Below are 15,688 nucleotides of genomic sequence, written 5' to 3' on the forward strand. Positions count from 1 at the left end.
GTGTGTGTGTGTGTGTGTGTGTGTGTGTTTGAAAAATTACCTGCACAGTGTGTTGAAGTTTGGGGTTCTTGTAGTGAAACACGCTGAAGCTTAGAGGTTCTTTAGGAATGACTTCTACCAACATTAGGTTACAACACTGTAAAATTGTAGAGATGGGAATAAACATAGTCAGATATTATAGTCACTAAAAATGTATAGCACCATGAACTTATACAACTTTTTATACTGTCAGAAAAAAGAAAATGTACTGTAACAGTTCCTTACAGGGTACATTGGCTTCTCACTGAGGTAATACCCTCAAAGCAACACCTTTGTACCTTCTTAACCCGCAAAGGGTGTATATTAATATTTTGGAGTAGTAATGCATTCCTAGTAAGGTAGTATATTCTCTTCCTAGTCTCGGTTAACTATAGACACAATAAAGTCCGGCTATGAGTAACCCACTTCTAGCCAAAACAACATTGAATTTGGTTTCATGTAGTTTTTACCAAAATAACTTGCGAGACGTATGATATTCCAATATGTAAGCAAAGTAAGCAATGATTACAAGGTGTTTGCTTTAATTTTTTTGACATGTTTACCTTCTAGATGAGTAGTCTATTCTTGGGATATGGTTAGAAACAAAGGTGTCACTTGGAGGGTACTACCCCAGTGACAAACTTGAACAGTTCAGCTGGTCAAAAGCGGTAGAAAAGTGTTTTCACAACTGGATCAGTTACACAGTAGTCCAATCAGAATTTGCTTCCATCCCCTCTGCCCTTGCCCCTTCAGGTCTATTTTCACACTAGTACTATTTGGGTCCACACCACGGCATGTTTCATCATTGTGAGAGCTATCTACAGCTGCTTACTAGTAGCTACATAATGGCTTATTTGTGCCTTTGGATTTTCCACCAAATTTTAGATGCACAGAATGTCACTTGTGTTTGCCAAGGATACACTGCAAGAGATGCAAAGAATGCAAGCTGCTTTCTGAAGGTCATATTTCGGTGACAAGCAACAATGAGAACCGCATTATGACCAGTAGCATCAAAGATCAACTTGTACATCATCATTCACAGTTTACTTGGGCGAGTGAGGCCCAATCCTATTTCTACCTTTTTGCCCTCTCTTTTCTACCCGTTTTGTATGACCACGTGAAGGGGTTGGGGAGTCTCTATTCTCTTTTGGTTGGAGGGGTGGGGGTAGGGGTAGGGGGGAGGGCCAGATAGCCCCCACTTGGTATGGTAAATTTCCCTGGATAATAAATGTAAATATTTTTGCCATTATTAAGGATTAAAACGATAAATAATTATTAGTTTTGTGTTACATTCAATTTTGTTTTCATATTCACGGTCACGTTCTTCAATGAAACGTTGGCAAAATATTGTTAAAGTTTGCTAACGTTACACCATTAACTGACTGACGATAGTCCCACAAAATATTGTTTATACCTGTTGACTTAACAGCATACCATGTCATAAATAAAAGTACAGTAGCAACAAATTTGCTTATCTTTTACTACACTTCTGGTATCAATGCATGTTTTTTTCTGGTTTCGTCCATGAATATGTAAATACGATGTAAACGAACAGTGCTTACAGTTTCGTGCTTATTGTAACATGATCCACCCGTCTTGTATGTCCTGTATCAACCAGGGGTGCCTGAGGAAACCCGACGGCATCTTGGAAGTCTGTGTTAAACATTGGCGCATCTCATTTGATGAGCTAGCAACGACATATGAGGATGTGTAGTAGTGGTGTCCCATTTCTTACCTAGCTGCCTAGCTGGTCCCTACCCCTAGCTGCTCTTTTTCAAGGGGGAAGGGAAGGGCAAAGGGGTATAAAATAGAATTGCGATTGGGCCTAAGTTTGGATTCCTTTTGTACCAATCATGAACAATGCAAGGTTTCATATGCTGGGTTTATTTGAACCCAATTACCCTCTACCACCATTTGAAGTGGACTCAGTGCCCTTAAGGACTGTAAGCTGGTCCAAGTTGGTCTAATTTGTTAATCAGCAGGTAGAGCACGGTGGCAAAGTCTAACTACCAGCAAAAAGGCAGCCATTGTGAACTGGAAAACAGCTTGACCACCTTGACCTGGTTGTCCAGTAGGTGAAACTAGAAGGTGTATGGGCTCTCACCAAGATGTGAGCCTTGTAGGTGTAAGTCTCCTCGCGCTTCTTGGTGATCAGCAAAAGTTTGTCGAACAGGAAGAGCGTCCGCTCATTTTTCGCTCTCTGGATACGGAATGTTCCCTCGAGAACCAGCTCGCCATAGCCAATCAGATCAGGGCCTTTCCAGTTAGTCAGCAGACTCTGAATCTCCTGAGAGAGAGAAAGGAAGAGCAGGAGAGGAGTGTTACTTTCCACGTACATGACTTTAGCCGACAGGCAAGTTGAGAATGACGCTTATGTCTGATGAGTCTCAAACATAATGTTCTATTATCCGTTACCACACTCCCATAAAAAAGCGTGCACCCTGCAGCTATAAGCAACTTAATGTAAGTTGGTTTTAACAGATCCAGGCTGGCCATTTATGACCATTTTTCTGTTCAATGACAGAGTCTTAATGTTTGATCAACTGCATTACTAGCTGGTGGCCTTGTGTGGTGCTGTCATAGTAGACTAGGGGTGTCCTATCCTTCTTCAGGAGGGCCACTATCCTACAAAGTTTAGGTCCAACATGCTCCAACACATCCGCCTGGAAGTTTAGTAATCCCGAAGACCCTGATTGGCTGGTTTAGGTGTGTTTAATGAAGGTTAACCCCTCAGGAAGATTGTCTTCCAGAGGTAGAGTAGGACACCCCAGTTGTATAACCCCCTGTTTGTTTCTAGGACTGAGTTTCCCAAATGCATCACAGGCCAAAATGGATAATAGAAACTATTGACACTATAGGTTTCTACTTCGGCTTACAGCTCAGTGTGTATATGAGTGTGTGTAGGGTACACAAACCTGCAGCCTCACTGCATGCTCGTGTTTTCTCTTCATGTCATTGATGTGCCAGGCCACCCTTTGCATGGTGTCGATTGCCTCCTGGATCACGTCATACATCTCCGAATCCTTCTCCAGATGAGTGGCAATCTCCTGCAAGACACCAGCACATCTCTGACATCAGATCAGTGCCGTGGCCATCTCTATGTGTGCGTCTTTATGTACAGGTGTGCTACAGTCTGTGTGTGTAAACGAAGGTCCTTCTGTGTGTGTGCTTACATGCAGTAGTAGATGGTACTTTAGGATCCTCTGGACAGGTTTAAGCAGGTAGGAGCCGAGAGGAAGGGAGTGTTTAAGACTTTCCTGGCGCTCTCGCAGAAACTTTGCCACCGTTTTGTTCCGCATGCACTCTGTTAAGACAGCAACGGACCTGCAGATGCACACAAGCACATCGTTAATTAAAATGTTTATTTTTTATATCTACTCACAGACTTCAGCAGATATGCAGAATATAATCCGGTCACACACATATTATTGAATATATACATCTCTGACAACAAAAAACGACATAACGCTATGTAAAACTGAATGGCTAAAAACCACTTAAGGGCATTTAAAACGTCTGATTGACATTAGATAAAAAATAACTTTTAATCAACTGGTGTTTTGGAGATTTTTGTTGTTGAAATGAAGTCGATTCTGCTCACGTTCACACAGGTGCCCTAGCAAAGTAACCATATGTGTGACTTTAACCATATGACATTAACTATGAACGGGATCCATCAATTCACAACCTGAGTGTGACAATTCCCTTGAACAGTATAGACCAATTTGGGTGTTTGCAAACACAGATGACGTGTTTTGTGGGCGGAGCTACCTGGTGGCAGAAAATGACTATCTATGGAAGCCACACAATAAAACTGAAATTTCTATTTTGATTTTAAGCAATTTCTATCTGCTTTTTACAAGGAAAAAGTCAGAATTGTGAGATAGACCTAAAAATGTTATGTTTAAATGTATGCTATATAAATCGTTACAGATTTAAATATTATTTCATGCTGTAACTGTAAAGCTATTATGCCCCTTATGAACTACATATGTAAATATTATGAAGATTTATTGTTTACATCAAATCCATGCTTTAATAGTAGACTAATCATTGCAGGTTTAATCAGTCCAGTTTGTGGCTTGCAAACATAAATGTCTGGGTTTAGCTTCACAGAGAGTCTTCAACGACGATATTTTATAAATATGAAGATGTTTTGCATTCCGATTCTGATATCCAATGGCACAATAAGATTTTTTTTCTCTTATTCTGTGGATTTTGCCCATTTTCCTCCAATTTGCCAATTTTCCACGCTTTTACCATTTAAAACCAAACAAACTTCTTTTTGTGAAATGTACAGCTTGAAACGTGTGTATGTACTATCTTACACTTGGTTTGATGCTATTTAATGTAGTTACGTTCAGAAATTTTCAAAAGTGGCTTAAAGGCTTAGTTTACCCAATAATGAAAATTATGTCAACATTTACTCACTTATGTTACTTATTTGTCGGAAACCTGTGCTGACTGTTTAATTTCCTATATACCATGAAAGTCACTGCGGTCCTATGTTGTTTTGGACCCACCTGATTTTTTATTGTATGGCTTTTTTTTTTCCATGGAGAAAAAAAAAACCATGCCGTTTGGAAAAACATGACGTGAGTAACTGATCTCAGATGTATTATTTTTGGGTGATCTAGTCTTGGATGATCAAGGGTCCAAAATGGTTTTGGGGGCAATATACAGTATATTACTGAATACATAAACACGCACGCACGCACGCACGCACGCACGCACGCACGCACGCACGCACGCACGCACGCACACACACACACACACACACACACACACACACACACACACACACACACACACACACACACACACACACACATGTATACACAGTTGAGGGAGTAAGGTCGGGCCCTTCTGTTAAAACACAGATTTTACAGTTTATTGGATCTGCTGCCACGCCTCATGAAGCACTGGGACAGAAAGATGTGTGTGTGTGTGTGTTTGTGTGTGTGTGTGCATTCCAGTGTCCTGTGCACAGACTTCACATTGTCCCAATGGGAAATATGACCCGAGTATCACTGAGATACAGCTATTGCTTTCAGGAGCGTTACTGTATGTGTGTGTGTGTGTGTGGGAGAGTGTGCCATATGACCTTGATTAGGGTCAACAGCTGTGTGAGGGTGTGGAGAGAGGGTCTCAGTGGCCCAGACAAGAATCCATTCATACACACACATACACACCTTGCAGCATCTGATGAAACTACTACTGCTCGTCACTTTAAATTTCTCTAAAAAAAAGAAATAGGACTCGTGACAGCACGTGCTGCACCAGTGTTTGTGTGTCTGCATCTGTGTGTTTGATAAAAATGAAAAGAAAAGTGGGTGTGTGTGACATTTTTCTAGGAAAAAGTTATATATCAATGCTTTTGTTGAACTTTTGTCATATTTCAGGCTTGTGTATAGATTCAAATCTCCGTGCACATACATGCAGCCAAAGGCAAATATATTTGACATATACTCACATTAATCTCCAATAACCTTTATTCAAGGCCTCAACAATGTTCAGCTACAAAAACAGTGACCTACACTTTATATTTCCCTCTCTGATTCTCATTTGCTCACCTATTCACACACCAAAACAAATGTTTGTGAAGTTGCTCTCTCGCCAAGCACTTTAACAGCGACTAATACACGATAACTGATTACATTCACTTAAGTCATAAATTAATGTTTACTTGCAAAGGCATGGTCACTTTGACACATAGGTATGTGTATTTAACCGTTCAAGCCGAATTAGTTGACAAAAAGCCCTCTGTTCATTTCTCACACGCTCTTATAAGCTGCGGCTTCACATCGCACGTCTCCAAGAGAGCGCGTGCATATCGTGAAATTAGTTGTCTTTCGCTGCTTACTACACTTCAATGGTTTAAAAACACTTGTTTTTAATCCGCAATACTTAAAAGCGCATGTAAACGATAAGCTTTTGTGACCGCTTAGCACAGCAACTAAGCATAACCGTGAAAGAGACCACAAATGTGTACCGGTTAATCGTGTCTACCGGTATATCACCCACCCCTAGAAGCTATATATTGTACTGCATATCAGCTTATTTTGCTCAAGAGCATGATCTATTTCAATCCATATACTAATAAGAAATGATTTGTTTGTGACTATAACTTTGCCATGCTACTTAAGGGTCCGATATATACGTCAAGCAAAACCCAAGGACGAACTGGCGTCATTTAGAACATAATCAGGCCAAATTGAAGTTTTTTTGGTCTTCGTTTCGGGAGTTCAGCTGGTAAACACCTTTTAAATACCATCGGTCAGTGGCTATGATGTAATAGGTAGGTGTGTCTCTGAGGCTTCCTCCTTCTGTTCAATCCGTCTAGGTCGGACGAACACGAGTAAACACATGAACACACTGGGGAGCTGCTTTATAGAAACTGAAATTGTATTTCTAACTGAAAGAGATTTGCTTTAAAGCAATCTAATGCAAAAAATAAAATAAAAAATATGCAATGCAACTCTAAAACATGACTTTATGGAGTGCTGAACTGGTGCACATTTCTTTCCACATCGCTATGATCAGATGCTTTCTGAACTGCTGTTTTCTCACTAATGTCCTTTTTTGTGTTTATTTAGTTTTTGAGAGTACAGATTGCAACACGTTACCCTGGACTACAAAACCATGGTACATTAAGGTCATAAATGTATAAAGGCCATTTTTTTATTTAATAAATAATATTTCCATTGATGTATGGTTTGTTAGTATAGGACAATATTTGGCTGAATAACAAATATTTGAAAATCTGGAATCTGAGGGTGCAAAAAAGAAGTCTAAATATTGAGAAAATCTCATTTAAAGTTGTCCAATGAAGTCCTTGGCAATGCATATTACTACTACTAATATATATATATATATATATATATATATATATATATATATATATATCCTAAAGATTTTTTGGCATATATATATATATATATATATATATATATATATATATATATATATATATATATATATATATATATATATATATATATATATATATATATATATATATATATATATATATATATATATATATATATGCCAAAAAATCTTTAGGATATTGAGATCATGCTCCATGAAAATATTAAAAAAATGTCCTACTATATATATATATATATATATATATATATATATATATATATATATATATATATATATATATATATATATATATATAGTAGGACTTTTTTAATATATATATAGTAGGACATTTTTTTAATATGTTCATGGAGCATGATCTCAATATCCTAAAGATTTTTTGGCATAAAAGAAAAATGGATAATTTTGAACCATACAATGTATTATTGGCTATTGCCACAGATATACCTGTGCAAATTTTGACTGGTTTTGTGCTCCAGAGTCACATATTTACATTAATCTAAACACTGTGGAAGTCAGTAAATCTCTGGTCAAGTACTTCAAATTTCTTTTTACCCACAAAACAAAGAAAAGTGAATATATTGGGCCTTCATAAATGTTCATTGCTACTATGTTTTCGGGCAACCGCAAATTGTTGAGCTATGATGGTAATGATCCAACTTTCTGCCATTTGGCTCACTATGATTTAGGGAAGCACACCCCTGGTCATCTTGGCGGCCATCATAATTGTAGTGTTCATCTCATCTTATCGGTAAAATATGTGCAAAAGGTTACTTTGTGCACTTTAGATGTAATAGACAAAGGGCCAGATTGGACAGGTGATAGAGAGAGACAGTCAGACAGTAAGACAGACAGGGGGTTTCCCTCAGGGGTGAACATATAGAAACAGACTCCTAGACTCCAGTGGTGTTATGCACATGCACACACACAGCATATAATATGACCACACACTCTCACATGTCTCACATTCCACACAGACACACACATACACAGGCATCCGAGACTGCCATTGCTCTTGAAGTCTTATAAAGCTCTATATTGAGTGAAAGATGGTGACACACAAACCACAGGAAGTGAACTACAACCACAAACCACAGGACGTATTTCATACCTTGGATAATTTGTGCAGTACTGTGTGTATATGTGGAAGTCTTCACTCTGAAAAACAATAAGGAAATTAGAGTTGGTTACTCAAAGGAAGGCATGGGTGTTAGCCAAGGAAAATGACTAGATAAACATAATACCTTAATGAAAAATAATGCAGAAAGGTTTGTGTGACGGTAAAGAACACTTGTTTAATACTTTAAAGGGTTCATTTACTTAAAAATAAACATCCTGTCATAATTTACTCACCTGCATATTGTTCTAAACTTATAAGACACATAAATAGAGCTCATCAAATATTGCAAATGCAAGGTCAACCATACTTGCTTGACATGCTTGAGGTTTGTTCTTGCGTGCCAAGCAAGTTTGGCTGAGCTTCTATGTGCCATATTTTCTGAGCTTCATATATGTTTATATCTAAATCAATTCTAAATTAGATGAATGAAAGCACACACAAAACGAAATTGACTGACAATAAGTCTGTAATCATTAATCACTAATATAATATTAATACTTAACCCTTATGCTCTCTGGACTTTAGTGACTCGAGACATCATTCACTACCTCATTCTCTTTTTCAAAGCTAGACATCAACCTTCTTAGCATTCCTCAATCAATTCATTATAAACAATATAGCAAGAAAAAAATAAAATAATAAAAGAAGGTCCATTTTCCCATTCATTTTTTGTAAAAAGGTGCATTGGGTTGCTAACGAACTGAGGTGCGTAAGAGTACGTATATTTATAACTATCATTTAATCTTTGATGACTGAATAAGTGCATTTCATCTTTATTCCACAAGGGGCACTGTCTGACACACAGTGAAGAAGTGACGTTTCACTCATAGTTACCGCAGGCAGAAAACAAAAGAATAGGAAGAATCATCAGCAAAACTTGAAATGCCTCAGCAATTTACTGCAGAGCAAGAACTGAACGCAGTAAAATATTACTGGCACTTGATGAAAATTATAGTTTTGAGAATATGTTTGAGATGGTCACTTGGATGGAGAAGTAAACGTTACACTTTAAATACAAAAGAATTATAAAATTACATATAAATATGTTTTTAAGTCCTACTTAAGTGGGTCAAAGTTCAGCTAATTATATTAAATATAAATGCAATTAAGTAAGCAATGTATGCTAAAGTATACTTCTTTTTCACAAGGATATGTCTACATTTAGATGGCTGTGTTAGTGTGTGTTTGTCTGTTTTTGCACATAAGCTTGCTTGCTCTGAAAGGTCACATCAGGATGGTGTGTTACACCACAAGGTTCACAGGGCCAGCGCACACACACACACACACACACACACACACACACACAGCGGTCGCACTGACTGTAATAAGAGTCCTGATGTTATGTTTACAGTAATGCTAGATGTGAGTGTGCTCTGATTAAATCTCCTCTTCTCCTCCTTCATCTGGAGTCTTTTGCTCTCTCATTCCGCCTATATGAACTTCAAAGAACTTGGAAAAGTACAGAGAGTCTGAGTATCAAAGAACCATTTATCCTCTTCCTCTAGTATCCCGTCTCTCGCCGCCCCCGCCGGCTTTCACATCTGCCCTCTCGCTACACACACACACACACACACACACACACACACACACACACACACACACACACACACACACACACACACACACACACACACACACACACACACACACACACACACACACACACACACACACACAGGTAGCTTTATTAATGAATGTGTCCTGCATAAATGTTGTGAGACCGAAACACACACAAAAACACACTGAGTGGAAGGTTCTCCATTGGAAATGTTCTCCTGTTTGCTAGAACCAGATGTGCGCTTACTGTTTGATAACAATAGTTGTCTTCATGACATACACATGTTCTACAATATTATTATTAATGGTCAACTTAGTTTTGTGTGAGAGCTGTACTATATCATGCATTTTGGTACGAATGGGCCACTGCATTGACCAGTCAGCATCCAGGATCGACACTCTTTGTTGTATGAGTTATATTTATGGCTGTATATGCTTCTGTCTGAACTGCAAACAGCAGGTGGAGGATCCTTACTGTTCTCAGAGAAATACACTCAGTCAGCGTTTGGCATTAAGAGAGAGAGAGAGAGAGAGAGAGAGAGAGAGAGAGAGAGAGAGAGAGAGAGATTGTTCTCAGGAAAGCTTTTGATAGGAATCAGATGTAATAAAACCCCTCACTTTTACTGGAATCCTGAAGCTCCTTTGTGATATCAATAGCATAGAACTGAGTAATGCCTTTAAACAAACACACACACACACACACACACACACACACACACACACACACACACGCGCACACACACACGCGCACACACACACACACACACACACACACACACACACACACTCTCACAAACACACACACACACACACACACACACACACACACACACACACACACACACACACACACACACACACACACACACACACACACACACACACACACACACACACACACACACACACACACACTTCTGGGATTATTTGTTAGTGATGACTAACTTCGGCCAATAAGCAAACCCCTATAGCTTTATACGCTGTAAATCTGCAAGTGTGGCTTTAAAGAGCTTTTTTCTACCTGATTTAACATATAAAGTGCTACAAATGAATGTGAATGTTGATTCAGCAATATTTAATAATATGTATGACTGGAATAAAACCAGTTTGTTTAGATGTTGCCATTATTTCAGTATAAAACACTGTAGTTCACTGCTGTTATTAAAACTAAAACTATTAAAAATAGGTAATTTGAATAAATAAATAAATAAAATAAAATAAAAATATTAGATGAAACTTAAACTTAATAAACTAGATGAGCAACTTAAGATAATTATTTTTGTTATGTTCCTTTCTTTGGATTAGTGTCATCATATATTGCGTTTCTATAATAAATACAACAGTTATATCTACAAAATGATGGGCACAATGTCCCTGTAATTAAAATAAAAATAAAAAAAAATATATTTACATTATAGACGTAGTTAATTCTCTTAACTAATAGATGCACTTTAAAATCCATCTGACCCAAATACAGACTAACCGTAACTATTATTTATTTACAAAAAAAATAAATACTTACTTATTTATGGATTATTCATTTTTACCCTTGAGGTAAGTGTTTTTTCAGATTTGAATGACTTCTAAGAACACCTTTTCGTCCCCATATGCACAGATTTAGATTCCTTTTATAAACTCAGAACCATTTGATTAATAATCGTTGTGTGTCTGAGTGAAAGCCTGTGTTAGAGTATGGATGCAACGAGAGCCGGAGGAACTGAGAGGAAACCATGTGTCAATCAGAGTACCAATGTGTGTATCTCGCTGTTGATTCTCAAACGGTGTTTCACAGACCTGAACATATAACCAGAACAAGAAGACCTCTGAAGGCCGGTTTGACGCTCACGCCTGGCTTGGGTGTGTGGGTTTTATTTGAGTTCTCGGCCATTTGCACTGTGTAAATTGTCAGCCCCCTGCTAACGCCACATTAGCACAACAATAACCAGAACAAAACAAAGCAATTATCACACAAAACTACAGGACAGAAAACCACAGAAACCCGTTCCATTCCAGCAGCTGTTAATTACAGCTATAAAACAGCGAACACGTCCTCAAGTGTGTGTTATTACGCCAGTCAATAGAGACACTTGAGGTAGGAAACTAATTCTAACACATAATAGTGTTGATGCTTGTTAATCTGTGTGACCATGTGATAGCTTTGAGCATATCAGAGTAAGCATTCGTCATCATTTCTCCATTTGTATTTCATGAAAGTAAGAAAGTCTTAAATATGTAATGGGGACTTTTGAGTTATCTAAATGATCTGTTTAGGTTTTGTCTACGTGAAGATGAAAAAAATCACAAAGAAAAGATAAGAGCTTTACCTTGGCTACGAAACACTTCGCAATGGCAACTGGGTTGGCGTTACACTTCTCCAGGTCGTGAAGCAGATCACTAAAACACACACACACACACACACACATTGATTATAAAGCATTTCTCACATCCATGTTGCCGGACTTAGCCATTATGTGGTAAACTATTGAAAATCTCTTCCAGCAATGTGCTGCATTGTAGGCCATGAGCTGTAAAGGAAATACCCACTTCCATGAATTGAACAGCATTGTGAATGCATGTGTGGTCACTTTGGCATTGCAGTCATATGAAGTAACACCGAGTGAGTGTGTGTGGGCTGATTTTGGTGTGAGTCTGGAAAAATGTGCAGGTGTACGTGTGGGTGTGTGGTCCGAAGTAAGAGAACTGGGGGAAGAGATGACGACAAAAACAACAGACAGTCAAAAACAGAAGATCTTCCCTCAACAGGACACTTTCTCTAAATAGGGCACAAAGGCACTCCTAAAATAAGCCATGTTGCTCTTTTTTGGCGAATTGTCAGTGAAGGGAGATGTTTAACCTCCAGGGAATAGTCAACCTAAGCAGGGCCAAATATATATATAAGTTGTTGTTTTATCTTTACTTTTATTAATATGAAGTCAACAACTTAAAGGGATAGTTCACCCAAAAATGAAACGTAAAAGTTTGAATCCATATTAAACCCTGTGGCTCGTGGTGACACATTGGTATCTTAAGACACCAAACGATACTTTTCAGAGAGAAACCAAACAGTGTTTGTTATTTTTTTTTACCTCATATCAGACGAATATCATCTACTATTCCCACCGCAGGCACTAATGAGGAATATATATTATATATATATATATATATATATATGCTCGCCCCTGATTTTTGACCTTCTTTGATGGAAGTAATGGTCCTAGCAGAAACCGATCGTTTCGTGTCTTAAGACATCAATGTGTCTCCATGAGCCACAGGGTTTAATATGGATTTGAATGTCTATGTGTTTTTTTTTTACTCTCATAGAAATACACCCCATTGACATGCATTATACGAGCACCGGTTAAAGTTAAAAATCTTAATTTGTGTTGTACTGAAGAAACAAACACACCTACATCTTGGATGCCAAGATGAGCAGATGATGGTTACCAAGATGATAAGCAGATAAACATCAAATTTTCATTTTTGGGTGAACTATCCCTTTAACTTGAAGTTACCAAGGTGTGGGACATCTTATAATTTAAAACTATAGTTCTAATAATACACATTAATAAACATCATAATAAAAGAGACCAAATTAAAATTGAAATAGAAAAATGTACCACATTGAATGGTTTTGCAAGTAACAGAGTACATTTATCTTAATCTATCACTCACTAGATATTAGTTGTTTTGGGATCAAATTTTAAAAGTAGTTATTGATACATATTGCGTGAAATTCAAGAAATTTTCAAAAACATTTGTAAGTGGTTGTACTTATTGAATGGGATTTGTTTTTTTTAATAATGTGCCTAATATTATGAGGTAACAGGACTGCACACACCGGTAGCTAAATGTTATTAAAAATAGTTTTAAAAAAGTCAATTAATTGAATAGCAAATTATTAAATGGTCACACTTTAAAATAGGGTCCAATTCTCACTATTAACTGTGACTTTTGCCTCAAAAACTTTTGAATGTATTTTATGTATAAAAAAATACTTATGTATGGTTACTAAGGTAGTTAAGTTTAGGTATTGGGTTGAATTAAGGGATGTAGAATAAGGTCATGCAGAATAAGGCATTATTATGTGCTTTATTAGTACTAATAAACATCCAATATCCAATTAATATGCATGATTATAATAACTATTGTGAGAATTGGAGTATTATTTTTATTAAAATTGTGACATTGATGTATGATTTTAAAGGTGCTATAAGCGATGTCACGCGTTTTTTTAGGCCAAATTTTTTTTGTCACATACAGCAAACATCTCCTCACTATCTGCTAGCTGCCTGTCCCCTGAACCCACTGTAAAAAAAAAAAACACGGTCTCTGTAGTCAGCACAAGCTCCACAAATGGCAACAAAAACAAACGTGGGCAGTCCGGACCACGGAACATAATAAACAATGCTCCAGCCAATAACCGACAATGGGGGGGAAGGTTTAGGGTTAGTGCGCGTGCACATGAAGGGGAGTGTGTAGAAGAGAGACGCATGCAGAGGGAAGTTCGAATGATATGATTTTGATATGGCCGACACACGACCAAAGAGAAACCATTCTGATGAAGAACGAAAAGGGAAAAGGAGAAGGAATGCGCAAAGTCCCGAATTTACATCGGAAAAGCCTTCGAAAGGTGGTGCGAATTGGGGTGGCAGAAGGGCTTCCAGTCATGTTTCAGGAAGCACGGAGGGGAGGAGGGTCTAGCTAGCCCCACCCAGGATCGTTTAGTGCACCTTTAAAGTAACACTTTATTTTAAGGTTAAGTAGTTGCACGTTACTTCATGCAGTTACAAGTAATACATATAAATTATGCATAATTACAAGAAACTAACCCTAAACCAAACCCTAACCCCAATCATAACACTATAGTAAGTGCATGCATTAATATTACTCAGCACTTATTTGAGTAAGTACAATGTAACATCACCTTATATAAAGGGTACACTTTATTTGATGGTGTCTGTTACAGTGTAATTATACATTTAAGTACCATTGAGTAGCCACATACATAGTACTTACTATAGGGTTAGGGTTTGGTTTAGGATTGGTTGCATGTAATTATGCATAATTTATCATTATAGTAACTGCATGGGACATCTGTAACAAGGACACTGTAAAATAAAGTGTTACCTGATTTGGTGGAAATGATGAGAGCTGTTGTGGAACAGGCCAAAATCACAGTATGATAGTTTAATTGTTTGTTTATCTAAAATATGTGCACATTTTTTAAAACCTAATATTTCATGGAAAGTGGCCTTTCTTTTACACTTCTCTTAACGGATGCTTGTGTCACTGAAGCTAGCAGGATGTGTCTGTGTACCTGTTAAAACGGTAGATGTCCCGGATATTTCCAAATAAAGAATTCCTCTCTTCATCTCCCAACAGCAGAAGTGACTGGTTGCTGATGCAGTCCAGGTAGTCCTGTAGAGAAACAGATGAAAGGATGAATAATCTCATCAGCGGTCATGTGAGATGGGCAGCCCGCCTGGCATCAAACAGGGTCCTGCCCCCGACCGGCTTTGAGTTCTTCAGGGTTTGCCGTATTTGGACAGACAGACAGGCAGACCTGCTTCAGCTCTCACATCTGATATTAACACACACATCAGATTAGCTATGTCCGCGAGTTATGTAAAGCACTTAGGGAGCGACACTTTGATGCACATATAAGCATCAAAGAATGGTATTTGCCATATCCATTATGCAAAAAGTATACATAAAGTCATCTTTTGAATGATCTATGTGAATCCTCTTATGGAAATGTACCTTAAACATTAATTATTTCAGTTTTCTGTGATATACGTGTGACACAGTACATGTACATACATAAAAAGATAAATGAGCATTTTTGTTATATTGAAGCTAACGGGAAAAAGTGCTAAATCTGCTGTTGTCTCTGCAATGAATGCAGCTTCCATTCATAAGCATTTGTTGTAAGGTGAAAACACACACTCTGACTAAACTGCAAACCTTAACGCTCAAAATACTTACATTCTTTTTACAACACGGGCAAAGATCATTTAGGGCCGTTACATACTCCGCAAAAACGGAGGGAAAAAATGACATCATTTTGTTCCCGCAGGTCTGGTTTGGAAGTTTGTCGCAGCTTGT

At 37.8% G+C, this 15,688-nt stretch overlaps 1 protein-coding gene across 3 annotated transcripts in view; it reads right to left on the reverse strand.

Moving 5' to 3' along the window:
- LOC137078935 (pleckstrin homology domain-containing family G member 1) overlaps positions 1-15,688 on the reverse strand; it is a 68,138-nt gene that overhangs the window by 9,470 nt on the left and 42,980 nt on the right. For all 3 annotated transcript variants that reach the window (XM_067446784.1, XM_067446785.1, XM_067446783.1), the window contains 7 exons: positions 14,901-15,001; positions 11,908-11,977; positions 8,018-8,064; positions 3,192-3,342; positions 2,934-3,065; positions 2,123-2,305; positions 41-136 (listed from right to left, as the gene is read on the reverse strand). In XM_067446784.1, coding sequence (XP_067302885.1) covers positions 41-136; positions 2,123-2,305; positions 2,934-3,065; positions 3,192-3,342; positions 8,018-8,064; positions 11,908-11,977; positions 14,901-15,001 — 780 coding nt within the window. The remainder of the gene's footprint in view (positions 1-40; positions 137-2,122; positions 2,306-2,933; positions 3,066-3,191; positions 3,343-8,017; positions 8,065-11,907; positions 11,978-14,900; positions 15,002-15,688) is intronic.

The sequence above is a fragment of the Pseudorasbora parva genome, chromosome 6 (assembly GCF_024679245.1).
Source record: "Pseudorasbora parva isolate DD20220531a chromosome 6, ASM2467924v1, whole genome shotgun sequence".
NCBI classification, from domain to species: Eukaryota; Metazoa; Chordata; class Actinopteri; order Cypriniformes; family Gobionidae; genus Pseudorasbora; species Pseudorasbora parva.